A 14,599-nucleotide genomic window follows, 5' to 3' on the forward strand; every position below is an offset into this window, starting at 1 on the left:
TTGCGAAGAACATGAAAAATTAACCTAAATCAAAAAAACATTGCACCCAAAAAGGAGCAAAATCGAGCAAGTTATGAGCCTCCAAAGTTGACCCAAAAATCCAAACTGGTCAACGGAGAGGGGTCTAATTTTTTTTCAAAAAATGGTGACTGGTCGCTAACTATGCACTACTGACTAGGCGCTACTGACTGGGCAAAAGGTACGGACCCGCAAAAAAAATTATTTATTTTTTCTTAAAAAAAATCTTTTTCAAAACTGGAAAAAAAAATTTAGAATTTTTTTTTTGAGATCCAAAAATTCTGTACCGCCCGAATTGGCAAAAAATTCCTCCAACACCCAAACTATTTGCCAAAATAGGTCGATTTTATACTCAATTTTTATGGAAACTACCTCCCAGACGCAACCGTGATGTCCTTATCGCTGTATGACACCCCCAAAAAATGAAGATCCCCAAATCCAAAAATTGAAGCCTCTAAAATGTCTCCAAAAGACTAATCAATGAAGCCCTATAGGCTCTTATACCATGTGATATTTTGCCAACATCAAGGGCATAATGAAAACTATAAAAGAGAGACAAAAGAATGACAAGAACAAACTATATTCTCATCAATATGCAAATGATCAACTGGATTAACCAATATAATGAATATGGGCCTGCTTATATAGGCAAGGTCATATGGATGTACAAGCACACAATCATGACATGTGGCTCAATGAGAAACAAGGGTAGGTAAGAAATACTAGGGGTCGATAGGAGAAATAATATAATATTCCATAAGAGGTGGATGACCCACCGAATGTGGAGTGTAACAGCAAAATAAAACCACAAAAGGTAGGATTTCTCCTACAAGCTATATCCCTATGTGCACACTTCCCTAAGTGTCTCAAATCCAAACTATGAAGAGATGCATTATCCTAAGTTAACTTAAGTAAAGTGTAATAATATCCATAATGAATATTTATTTACACCAACACTTACTGATATATATTATTAAAAAATTGATTACTAGTATATCTATATTAAAAAAATATAGGTAAATTATATGGAGAGATATCTTATAATAGAAGGGGATCTCACATTTGATTGTTCCCTTTTCAATATTATGGCATTCTTCCACTATCATTTGAATGTAATGGTTTCATATAGTTAAAGATAGGTGGTGAGGGTTCTATCTTATTTGGAGTAATAAAATAACACCTCCACAAAAACCAAAAGATGGCATATTTCATGCATTTACCCATCATTTGCATGTCAATTTGTTTCAAAATTGAATTTTTATTTATGGACATTTTGATGTCATTGTAGATGCCTCTCGGCATAATTAAATTTAAAATAAAAATAAAAATTAAACATAAAATATATTATTAAAACGAACTAAATATATAATTTAAATGTGTAATTTCAAAACTTATATGATATTTCTTTTTTTTTATTGATAATATTTGTATTGTATTACTTGAAAATAAAATATTACAAATATGCAAGTATAGGTGGTATAGTAAAACCACCAAAGTTATGCTATCATAAAAAACACCCTCAAAACCACCATTCCCAACAAAAAATAAAACCATAGTCCCTACTAAATGCATAAACCCACAATTCCAATTCGACCTACCAAAATTGTTAGTAGACATCCCCTCGTACATACAAAGTTGGGGACAAAACAAGCATGGAACAAAAAGATACAATTAGACAACACCAAAAACCACTGGCCATAGTAGGATTAATCCAGAAATGACCTATACTCCAAGTCATAGAATTCTGAGAGTCGCTTCATTTCTTGGGTAGTCTTGGGTCTCGGCTACAACTCTTGACCCACGTGTGCTCGTGCCACTTCATGAAGGACCCTTAAAACCTCATCAGATTGCATCAACCTCGTGAACATTTTGAAGGCTTGCCATCCACGCCAAGCAAGAGCTATGCATATTGCCTTCAAATCATCATCAGCCCATTGAATGAGTGGTAGCAGCACCATTGGACCAGCCACCCCTGCCTCAGGAACAATTCCCACTTTTAGGACCACACGAGCACACACACTATCTAGATTTAATAGGTAGTTTGAATCAATTATAACTCTCAAGGTATTTTTTACCTTGTCCACCTCATCCTCAAACTGGAAACCCCAAGTGACAATCACTAAATATGACTCCATGTTCATCCTTTAGCCATGACCTACATGGACAATTTCCTCTCCTAGCAGCATTTTCACTCTTGTACAGTTGCTCATCCTTAAATAAGAACAAACCTTTCAATGTCTTGCCTGTAAATTATCCAAGAAATATGACTAATTTATTATCATAATGGAAAGAGAAATTATCTTCCATGCTTCTTAAAAAACCCAAGATAACACTACAAGTGCACACAGTATGATACAAAGAAAATGGCAATCCAAGTACACTTCGTAAACTTTCGGCTTCCAATCCACCCAACCTTTAAACACCTCACACTCAATTCTAATTTTTGACATCCAACAGTGGCGACCATCGACATTAATCACAAACTCTACCATCATTCCTCTACATGTACTAGTTCAGCCACACAAGCTAGCATTAAAGCTGCCTAAAGGCTAAATGTTAACCATTCACTTGCAGTGGCGTGCATACCATAACGCAATATCCCTACATATCCACTGTCAGTTCCCGTGGGTCCCATTATACATAGGATTGTTTCCACCCCAACATCACGTCACTTGACACTTCATTGTCCCATGGGCCATACCCTTTCTTTCATGTCAGTGTTCAATGGTACGTGTTTCTGGTAGAAGTTTGCAAAAAAATTTATTGTTCCCACATTTGGCCCGAAATACACCTTACGTTGCTAATCTATGCTCATCCAACAAATGACGGTATCCTCGCCTGCAATTATATATAAAGAATAATAGTATTGAAAATGTTACCAAATAGTTTATAAATTATATTGATTATATTTTTCTTTTAATATGTTAAAAATTATAATGGTAATAAATAGTTAAAAGTATTCCCAATATTTAAAAATTTTATAATTGTCATATTAAAAGTAGTGACTAGAAATTAATCTATTTAAACATAAACAAATTAAAAAGATTTAGAATAAAGCAATATACATGAAAATAACTATAAAATAAATTAATATAATTATTTATTTATCATTAATTATAATTTTAATTATAAATTACAAGCATTACATGATATAAATACTTTAAACGTATTTATGTAAAAGATATTAAATATATTTTCATCTTTAAAATCTTATATTTAATCAAATTTTCACTTTTATTTAACAAAATATTTTTATTTATTTAAGAATTGTATTATTTAACTCTAGATATTTATTAATGTATAACATTTATATGATAATTCAAAAAATTTATATTAAAATATGTAAATTAAATTTCTATAATCTTTAACTTTTTTCTTTTTTTTAATTCTGCGATTCAAAGACTACAAAAAATTGTCCCCAAACTTCAACATGTAAGCTCTCTAACTACATAGTAGAGGTAAACAACCTACCAAAAGAGAAGCAAACAAAATAAACACAAATCTAGCATGATAGTTATGACAGATTTGCAACAATGACTCTTTATAGTTAAAAAAATCAGTATCACTTACACCAAAATACTGACAAAATTTAAATTTAATCTTCATCCTCTGCCTCGCTCTCAAAAATATTGAAATAACGTAGTTGATAGACATTATGCATTTTCAAATACTTCTTTGTCAAGCACTTCAAATATCTTTTAGAAAATATTGTCTCAGAAGTGACACTTAGTTTGTTCTTTAACTTTAGATAAGAAATTAGAATAGACCTGCTATGTTCAACACTATCTTCCCTCCTTTAATCACTATCCCATATCTCAAATATTCTAATTCCAACTTGTGTTCAAAATGGAATTTCCCTTTCTCTGCTCGAGATTTAATTTAATGAGATTTGACATTTGTTTAAATTTTTTTATTTTTTAATGGTGAAAATTAAATTTTATATCCACACATATTAATAACTATTTAAGCTATTTCAGAACATAATGATTATGCTAAGTATCCTACCATGTCAAGAACTAATAATACAACGAAATAGAAAGCATTTTTAAATCCATAAAAGGCAAACTGAAATGAACTAGAATTTGCAAAATTTTCATTAATATGTTACACAAATTTACAATTTTTGACTATCGGAGTCCCTGTCCCTCCAAAAATTTAAAGCCAAAATGAGGGAAGTTATGAGGAAATAGAAAAAAAAAAACTACTAGGAGCTAGGGCACTAGCAGTGGAAGGTGGACTAATGGTATCCTAAAAACAAGACAAAAAATTGAAACCCTTAATGGGTAACCCTAAGGATCTTGCCCTCCGTTTACGTAGAATTCTTTAGAGATGAGAAGCTCTGAGAATTCTTCGAGCCATCTATAGTCATTAAATGCATCCAGGAGAAACCATTTCCATAGTAAATCCCTACCAATTCACACCCATTTTCTATGTTGTGTCAACTGCTCAGCATTTAGGTTCAAATTAAAAGGTTGCCTAGCCACATTTTTGTGAGGGAGGAGAAGCTTGGGTAAATCACTCACCTAAGGGATCCCCACCCCTACTTCTGTAAAGATGACAATAGTAACATCGTCCCCAAGGAATTCTTCTTTGAACACTCTCCTTAATAGCATCAACATATCCACCTTTTCTCCTCCGAGGTCTAGAAGAGACGCCAAGAATCGGGACGTAATGTGCGTGTTAACATGGTATCTATTATCATTTCTCAAAAATTCTTGACCCAACACCATCCTCACAACCTCATTAGTGAACATCCTGACCTCCTTACAAACTGATTGGAGGGTTGGGTCTTTGACGTAGCCCAAAAAGGCCGTCTAGTCCTTCTCATATGTGCTTCTCAACTAGATAGGAGTGTCCATCTTTAGAAATATGAATACCAAATTATACAGCCTAAAGACCTAAACCAGTGGCAAAATTTCAACTACCGTAAGCTCCAACAATTTATCTACCTAAAGCGAATTGAAGAAGAAAGAAGCAAAGATTATCTATAAATAGCTCTTGATACTAGCAATTTCTTCACCAACTGTATTAATTTATTTATCCTTTAGATTTTCATAAATCTTTTGTATCTCTCAGTAAATATTTCTCATAAATGTATGAGTGTGCGAAATTGGAAACAACTGTAGACCACTACCAATTACCAGATTGAAAGTCTTGTGTGTTGAGTGGATCACAGTTAGAGAATGTCAGTGACAAGACATTAATAAATATCGATACTCAATTAGATTTGATATGTGTCTACCGTCTCCAATTCTATTCTGGGGCCTTTCTAGAGAACTACATTCTCTTTAGAAATTTGGGTTGAGACAAAACTTTGTCCATTGATCTACGATCATTGAATGGTTTTAAAACATTGTTGGATTTTAGGTACATGTGACATGTCGATGAGGTCATTCTTATTGATACATCATGCAGATTCTGGACTTGACGTGATGTTGCATTAATTAGATGATAAAATGAATATTAATAGATAAGGAAAATGGCAATGAATTTATGAAATCAGCAATAAAATATTTATTTTTTATAAATAACGAAATATTAGCCAATAAAATTAAATAGTTTTCAAATGGTAGACAAAACTCGCCAATACACTTAAATAATATTTCCTTCCGAGTATAACTTTTTGCCCATACACTTATATATTTTTTTCTTTAAATAAAAAACATTTGCCTCTGACATTATAGATTTTCCCCACACAATAATGAATTATTCACCTGAATTTTATGGAATTTTCATACCCTAAAATAAAAATTGGCAACATAAATTAATTTCTTTTTCCAAATTTGAAAAACATTTCACCATCAATATGAAATTTTCCCCCAAAAATAATGTTTGATTCACCAAGAGTTTACACTTTTTCCTGGGAGGTGGTTTATTAAAGTTATCCCTGATATAATGGGATATGACGTATTCATAATACTCCTTATCTTCACGTTTCCCCTTTAGTTTGAATATTAGAAAGCTCTTTGTCATGAAAATAAATAGGATGTATGATAACTCTTCCTATACTCCTACTTTGTTATCAAGATGCATCTTTATTTATTATAGTTTTAGTTATTATTTTATTTCACTTTTGTTTTAGTCATACATTTTCCCCTAGCCTCTTTTACTTTGTGGATCAAAGATACCATGTAGTAATTCTCATGAAAGCAATTATTAATATTATTAATCCTTGTTTTTATCTTTTTTATAAAGAAATTAAACTAGTTTAAACATTTTTGTATGTTTTACACATACTAAATATTTTTTAACTTTCCTATCATGTACAAATTATTTATTTAATAATAATTAACTAAATACTGTAATTTTTATGTTTCCTAGAGTGACCCATTATGGTTTAGGTATTTAGGTTTTATTTCTTGAATAATATTTTCACATTCCAATGGTGGCGACCAAACTATGCAGTATGCTTCATCACTTTTATAATCAAGAAAATTTAAATAGTAAAAAGAGAAGAAAAATGAGAAAATAAAGGAAAAATGTAAGATGAAATAAATACTAAAAGGAAAATAAAATAAAATGATAATCAATTAATTTATATGCTATATAGATATCTCTACCAAGTCTATATATACCTACTTAGTGGTAAATTTATTCTACAAGTGGGACTAGAGATAGGTCTATGGATAAACAATTCACAATAAAATAATATCCTTATATGTGTCACTTTTATTATTTTTTATTTTATTAATATCATTTTATATAATGCTATAAGTATGGTAGAATTACAAAGGAAGGATTGCACTCATGTGCACATAAATTCTTTAATTTAATTAAGCTAATGCATGCGCATTTCAAATATAATTTAAACTCGATGTGAAGAACATAGCCCATTTTATGATTTGGAAGAATAGTCTAGTTGGATAGTTGTTCAAAGGTGTGAGGAAGATATTAAGGTGCTTATGATTGTCTCAAATGTTTTTCAATCCTAATTTTGTTATCTCTTGGGTGAACATGTTATTTCCTTTTTGTAATAAGAGTTTTGACCTTGTCCAAAACACAACTTATCTCAATAAAAACATGCAAACATAAATTTTATGAAAGTATCAGACATTTTATGAAAGTATCAAACAAATTCCACATAAAACCACTCAAGACTAATTAAAAAAATTTATACCTTCATACATTAAATACTATGTTTTATAGATCATGTAACTAGATTTTTGTTTAAAAATCTTGTTAGTCAAATTAACACTTAGAATCTATGATGTATTGATCAAATCTAAATAGTAGTCTAGATAAGGCAACATCTCTCTAGCCTCTCGATACATATTTGACATATGCTAAATTTTAATTAATAAATAAATACTGTCTAATGCATATCCAGAATGTTGATAGACAATAATGCTCGATAGTAATACAATTAGTATTTTACTGTCCTTTTGTCTATAATTATGTGGTTCGATTTACGTGAGTTTGCTTTTTTGATCCTTTGAATTTCAACTTTGGTGGCAATAGTCCAAGCAGGATAATGTCGCATGTGCACGCATCGTTTGTGACTCTTTTAGTTAGGAATTAAATCTTGAGATCACGGATGCATTATTAATTTATAATCGAAAAAATTCAGAATTATTTGAAACAAAATAGATGGTGCTCGCACCGAATTAAATCGTAAGATCATGAAAGCATTATCAATTTATACTCGAAGAAGAATACAAAACATTATTTCACTAAATCGGAAACAATTGATTTTGTTCAATTTTTGTAATTGCAAATGTAATCTGTAATTTTTCAGCTGCTTATTCCAATAAAACAATTACACAGCTCCTCCTCACACAAATTATTTGATTTCATTGGGTACTTCTGCACTTACGTGGAATTTGACCCTTATTTCTCTTTGCCAATACCATACCAATAACCTATTTAAATATTCCTTTAGTTAGGGACATGACATTGTTTCCTTACCTCCCCTTGCGATCCCCTCAGCACCATCGCCCTGCCAAAATTCCTCCTCCAAATGGCTGGATACTTGGCGTTAATCCTCACCAGTCTGGAGGTTACATCATTTGACATCAACGTTTGATCGGACCTCAGCAACCCACGCTTGTATTGCAAATCGACGTAGTATTTCACGTCCAAATTATTTGGTGTGAGGGGATCCAATGGAAAACAACACTATAGGAAGAAGATGAAGCAGGGCATTTGGCCTTAAGCTGAAGGGCATAGCTAGGATCCATCGAAGGATCCTGAACACCCCTTCCGCTGAAGTTGTACAGACGATCTGCACTGAATGAAGAACAGTGGGAAACTACAATAGAATGTGCCCCTGCAGAAACAAAAACATCACAAGTGTTAGAAAGTTCATTATTCATACACTTGAACAAATTTCAAAGTTAAGTATCTTATAAGCAGCAGCGATAGCAAAGTAACCACCTGAAAGAGTATCTTATTCATACACTTTGACAATTGCTTCTGGGCAAAGAGTTGTGTCAACCGATTTACGTCGAATGAGGGAGGTGGCAGATTCCCCGGAATATCTGATGCTCGAGGTATCCATCTCTTCGTCCACCCTCGACAGTCCACATTAGGCCACCATCCTCTACATTGAATTTACATGGTTACAACTTCAGCAATGTTACCTTTAGAAATTTGCTACGTTACTCAGTTTTAATAAAAAGCTTACTTCGTGGGCGCTATCTCTTGCAGCGTATGCCACTATGTCGGCACAAGAAACCACTCCTGGGCAAATCGCTTCAATGATATCAAAGCCAGACAAGCTTGGGTTGCTTGCAGGGGAGTCTTTCTCTGCAGTATTTCCTGCGGTGGAGTCGATGAGGATTGATCCATCACAACCCTGCAATTATAACTCAATGTTTAAGAAATAGTCACCTTGATCTTAGCTTTGAATTCAGATCAGATGCGTCACCAAGATTCGCTCTAACAGCTTTGCCCACGACATCACTTATAATCCCCTCTGCCTCAGGGCATGCAAGCTGGTAGTAACCGACTTTTAACCCAGAACCATCGACAATGGTGATCGAAAATGAGAGTATGAATATTAATGAAAGAAAAGCAAGCATCATTTTCATTTCGAACGAAGTCAATACTAATTCTCAAAGAGAATTGAGCAAACTAATCACAGGAACTTTCTTGTTGCTTTAAGATAGGATGAGATGTTGACATTGTTTGGTGAATCAGCCATCTCAATCTAACAAATTTGACCAGGCTCTGTTCAGGATAGGTGATGTAATGTTTTTTTTTCGCATTGAATGATTCAAGTGAATAGACTATGTAAAGAATTTAATGCTAATCATATCAAAAACATTGCCAGCTCAGATAACGTGGGCGGCGCCAGCAATTAAGAGCTACACATGATTGCTTCATGGCTCTTGCAGTCTCCAAATTTGCTCAATGTCAATTGATTATTCTATTTTTTTAATCAGATTTTGACTTTTCAAATGTGTTAATATATTCCAAATTGAAGGCTGCGCCAGATAAGGAAAGAAGTTTTAAGCTATAAATAAACCATGTCATAAGCATTGCATCACGCTCAAGGTAGATAATATTTGTATATAAGAAGCGTTCTTTGAAATGGTCTTTCTTAAAACGCTGGAGGTTGTGAAAACTACAATTTTTATTCTTTTTCTAAATTATGTTTGATTTATGGAAATTATTATATAGGAAGTGGTAGTTTAAATATATATTAAGTATAATAAGAAAGAATAAAGGTTTTGATTTAAAAATAAAAATTGTTAGAAGGTGAATCAAAACATGCTTATATTGATCAGAAAAAAAAATCAGCAGTCTAAAAGTTTCATAAAAGTTTCATAACAGAGCAACAATAATGAAAGTGAAATAGGGAATAAAGTCCTTTAGACAAAGTTGTTGGGAACCAACAATTAATAAACAACACAACTATACAATAGCAAAACCAAACATAAATAAATGTACACCCCTCATTCGAGCATGGGAATATGAAACAAACTTTAGAAGAGCCTTCTTCCTATAATGAACAATGGTCCAAAAACCATTATCCTTCTCACCCAGAAAAGGAGAGATGGGAGGAGAACATGCAACCTAAGCACTAGAAGGAGACAAACAATCCGAAGGTAGCCAAACTAGAGAACAAGATTGTTAAGGCAAAATCAATTAGGTTGTAGGAGGCCCATAAAAACACCCCCAAGAACCAACAAGGGATTAGAAATAGCCTTTGGTATAGGTGGATTAGGAAGCATCTCTTCAAAGACAAACAGGAGTGGCATAGTACACATAATAGGTCTCCACAAAGAAATCTTGCATTGTCAAAAATTCAAGATTAGCATTCTTCCACCAAGGGGAGGAACATAACACTTTCAAGAAAGTCAAAACCAAAGCCAAGTGACTAGTAGCAAGGCACCATTAACACCAAAAAGGTATCCTTCGTAATCTATAGATTGGTTTAACATGAGCGATCCCAAACTAGTAAAACAACTTGGAATAGGGGACCTGAAGAAAATTCTAATCCTAAAAGAGTATGAGCATAGGTTGTATGAGATAACATTGTAGTAGCACTATCAAACATAATATAATTCCCTAAACAATTACCTATTTCCACGTAATAGGAATTAGAGAAAACAATAAAGTGAAAGATTTAGGAGTTAGATCCAAACTGATAGCTTCTTAATCAATTTAGTGAGAGGGTTAAAAATGGCCACCTAAGGTTTGCGAAGGAGGGCATGTTGACCCCAAAACTAGGAGTGAGTATATTAGGTTCTTTTTCCTATAATGTATTTGAACCGAGCCCCAATTTCAATACCGAACTACTCTTGCCCATATAGATATGTACGATCACAAATATAAACTAGATCAAAAGAAACCATTAAAAAAGTGTGGGGGGGGGGGGATCTTCATCTTCTCATTTGCAATAGCATGCTACGACAATGATATCCAAAGATTTATATGTTTAAGATGGGGCCACAATCTATCAGTCCTATAGATTAGCCATTTATGGTAAAATAAATCCTTATTCCTATGAACATACTCCCCTAAAACTACAACAACAAGGGAATGAGAAATTTTAATCACATATTTTGCTACCAAAGTAATAGCAAAATCTCCCAAATATGAAATACCACATTTAATAGTAGATGGTGAAGCATCACACATACCATTATGAAAAGAAAAGCCAAGCATAGAACACTTGGAACTTGTTGAAAAACCATTTCCAAAAGTAGTGGATGCAATGAAACAAAGAAGAATAATTATATTCAAATAAAAGTAGTATGAATTATTTCCATAGATAAACAAATACAAAAATAATTCAGTCAATTATTTCAATGTAATTTGGCATGCTTGAGATAATTATACAACTTGATATAATCATGGAGAAAATGTCACATGCTATATTCCATATGGCTATACAAATATTCTTAGGTAATTGATTGATAATAGATTTCACCTATTTTCATCATCTACTTTCATGGGATCTCAATTTGAGATATTATCCTATTCTTGCATTCATAGCCTTAAAATCTTATAATTTGAGACCAAATATTTAACTTTCAAGAGTCATGACCCTATTTTGAGTAGGTATATGTTTTCAATATGAGCAATAGATATGCAAGTATCAAAATCAAAAGGATATCATGTAGCACTCTATCATAGGTTTGCATATTAAATTATAATTATTTTTTTTAGTTTTAATTTTATAGTGATCTCACATGCCTAGTGGGAAACGTTTTTCTATAATACCTTTTGGAAGTTGAACATAAGTTGGAAGTTTAAAATTTTAGAGGGCTTGCTTGTAGTTTGAAAAATCATCACAGGGAAAAAAATAATCCATCTCTAAGCCCAACATGGCATGTAAAGTCACTGGTCCCATCTCCTATTATATCAATGTAATTTTAAAATATTTGTGTTCTCATCCCTTCATCCACACATCTCACCTAATCTAATCTACTTTTACATACATCTATGTTACTTCATTCCTTTCATCTAAAAATTTACATAACCTATCTTCCACTCCATTTAACATTATAATACCTAAGAAAAGCCAACCTAACAATAAATGAATCTCAAATATGTCATCAATCAAGAATAACACTTCTACCGAATTCTACTTGAAATAACCACAAACAATAAAATATTAACAACACATAATGCAAAGTATCACTTAATTCCAAAAATCTATTAAATCCTAAAAAATCAAAAAATTATAAAAAATAGTAATAATGAAAAAAAATATTCAGTTAAAAACCTTTCTATGGCACCTTGGTTTATTTACCATAATGAAAACTGTTTTATATGAAAAATTTCTAGTACAAACAAAAACTCCTAAATTCAGAGCTGAATAGATTATTCTTTTTAAATCAAATTTTAATTTTAGTTGCCTTAAAATTATAGTACGTAAACATGGACTGGACAGTCATCCAATCTGGACTGGTCATTTGGTAAACTTGGCCGAATAAATGCACGCGGATAAATTCTTCTTGTCCTTTTTAAAATTTCCTTAAGAGATAGGTAACGGTCATATGCCCACCTAAGAAGGAAAAGCAATAAATTTTTTTGAGTGTTAATATATTCAGAATTGAAGGTCTCGCCTAAAAGAGGGTAGAGGGTACAACTATGAGGAAGAAATTTTTTAATTATAAATAAACAATCTTGTAAGCATTAGGTCACGGTCAAGGTAGATAATATTTGCCTATGGGAATTACTATTTGAAGTAGTCTTTTTTTATAAGACCGGGGTTGGTGAAAACAAATTTTTTTTGTGAAATGAAGTTTGATTTATGGAAATGATAATATAGAAAGTGAATATGCTCTGACTAGAAAAAAAAAAGGTCTAGATTATTTATAGAAATTGTTCAAAGGTGAATCAAAACAAGTTTATAATGGTTGGAAAAAATAAATCAACATAAAAGTAACATAACATGAAAATAGCAAAAGGGATAAGGAGCCAAAGCCTTTAAACAAATTTGTTGGTGATCAACAAGCAAAAATCATCACAAGCTCTAGAAGATCATTTTTCCTACTACAAACAATAGTCTTAAACGGGTATTATTTTCACCTTCCTAGAAGGGAGAGATGGGAGGAAAACACGCAACTTTATTGAATAAATAAAATAAAAGTATTAAAATAGAGAAAATAAAATCCAAATGAAAATATATTATTTACACTTAGATTATATAGCTACTTGCTATTGTTTCTTTATTAGAAAATAATAAAGGCACTTCTCTATTTATTGATCTCATAGAAAATAATTTATTTATTTATTCAAAATATGTTGGATTAAACCTTGTATATTCAAAATATTCTCTTAAAAAAATTGTTTATTTGCATCATCAAGAGGAATTGTAATTGAAATGCTAATTTCACAATAAATATTCCTTTTATTTCAAATGATGTCAAATATGACTTTTAAAAGTTTCAAATTGAATCTAAGAAATCTGTTGGTGTAAATAAATAATCATTTTGGATATTATTACACTTTACTTAAGTTAACTTAGGATAATGCATCTCTTCTTAGTTTGGATTTGAGACACTTAGGGAAGTGTGCACATAGGTATAGAGCTTGTAGGAGAAATTCCACCTTTTGTGGTCTTATTTTGTTGTTACACTCCACATTCGGTGGGTCATCCACCTCTTGTGGAATATTATATTATTTCTCCTACCTACCCCTAGTATTTCTTACCTACCCTTGTTTCTCATTGAGCCACATGTCATATTTGTGTGCTCATACATCCATATGGCCTTGCCTATATAAGCAGGCCTCTATTCATTGTATTGGTTAATCCAGTTGATCATTTGCATATTGATGAGAATATAGTTGGTTCTTGTCATTGTATTGTCTCTTTTATGCTTTTCATTGTGCCCTTGATCTTGGCAAAATCCCACATGGTATCAGAGCTATTGGTGCTTCATTGATTGGTTTTTCAAGACATTGTGGAAGGCTTCTATTTTTGGATTTGGGGATCTTCATTTTTGGGGGGCATCATACAGCGATTTGGACATCACCGTTGAATTCGGGAGGCCATTTCCATAAATTTCGACTATAAAGTCGACCTATTTTGGTGAGAAATTTTTTTTTCCCCATTTTGGCTATTATCGTACGAATTTCAAAAAAAATTTATTTATTTTTCGGAAAAAAAAAAAATTCTGAAAAAATTTCGAAAAATTAAAAAAAAAAAATTATTTTTCAAAGAAATTTCGAAAAAATCGAAAAAATAGCGATCAAAAGTAAAAAAAAAATTTAAAAAAAGTTTTTTTGCATTTTTGGGGGGTCCGCAGACCCCCCCCCCTGGAGTTTGTACCTGCGTGTCACAGGTGTTGCAAGACGTACCTGCTGTCGAAACCGAGACCCGCACCGCATACCTGTACCCGCCACCGCCCTCGGCTGTCCCATCCTACCGGCTCCGCACGTCGCCACCACCACTTGCTACTATCGCCGCCGCTGGCCATCCCGTCCTCCCGGCTCTGCATGTCGCCGCCGCCGCTCCCTCCCGCCAGCCACCTCCGCCGGCAGCCTCGGCTGCCGGCCCGCCACCGATGCATCGGCTCCGACCACTCCCTCCACCGGCGACCACCAAAATAGGCGGCCCCATGTCCGCCACGTGGTAGGTGGCCACTGGCCCGTGTGCAAAACCGTACACCTTTGTCTGCCACGT

The 14,599-nt window shown here is 33.0% G+C and overlaps 1 protein-coding gene across 1 annotated transcript; it reads right to left on the bottom strand.

Moving 5' to 3' along the window:
- Nucleotides 1–2,829: 2,829 nt before the first annotated feature.
- On the bottom strand, nt 2,830–14,337 carry LOC131074065 (peroxidase 5-like). The gene is made up of 6 exons (XM_059218924.1): nt 14,275–14,337; nt 8,642–8,812; nt 8,415–8,517; nt 8,133–8,284; nt 7,924–8,061; nt 2,830–2,856 (listed from the first exon to the last, which is right to left on the bottom strand). Exons 1-6 carry the CDS (start codon nt 14,335–14,337, stop codon nt 2,830–2,832), a joined length of 654 nt encoding a protein of 217 aa, XP_059074907.1.
- Between the last annotated feature and the right edge of the window lie 262 nt (nt 14,338–14,599).

This window comes from Cryptomeria japonica, chromosome 4 (assembly GCF_030272615.1).
Source record: "Cryptomeria japonica chromosome 4, Sugi_1.0, whole genome shotgun sequence".
Lineage (NCBI taxonomy): Eukaryota > Viridiplantae > Streptophyta > Pinopsida > Cupressales > Cupressaceae > Cryptomeria > Cryptomeria japonica.

Excerpts from the sequence above, each read along its gene's own strand:
- LOC131074065 (XM_059218924.1), bottom strand. The coding sequence starts at position 14,337 with ATGGGACAGCCGAGGGCGGTGGCGGGTACAGGTATGCGGTGCGGGTCT. Across the intron at positions 8,813-14,274 it reads GGTCTCGGTTTCGACAGCAG|GGTTGTGATGGATCAATCCT; the intron begins GTACGTCTTGCA and ends TTATAATTGCAG. Across the intron at positions 2,857-7,923 it reads TGAGGGGATCGCAAGGGGAG|GCGAGGATACCGTCATTTGT; the intron begins GTAAGGAAACAA and ends ATATAATTGCAG.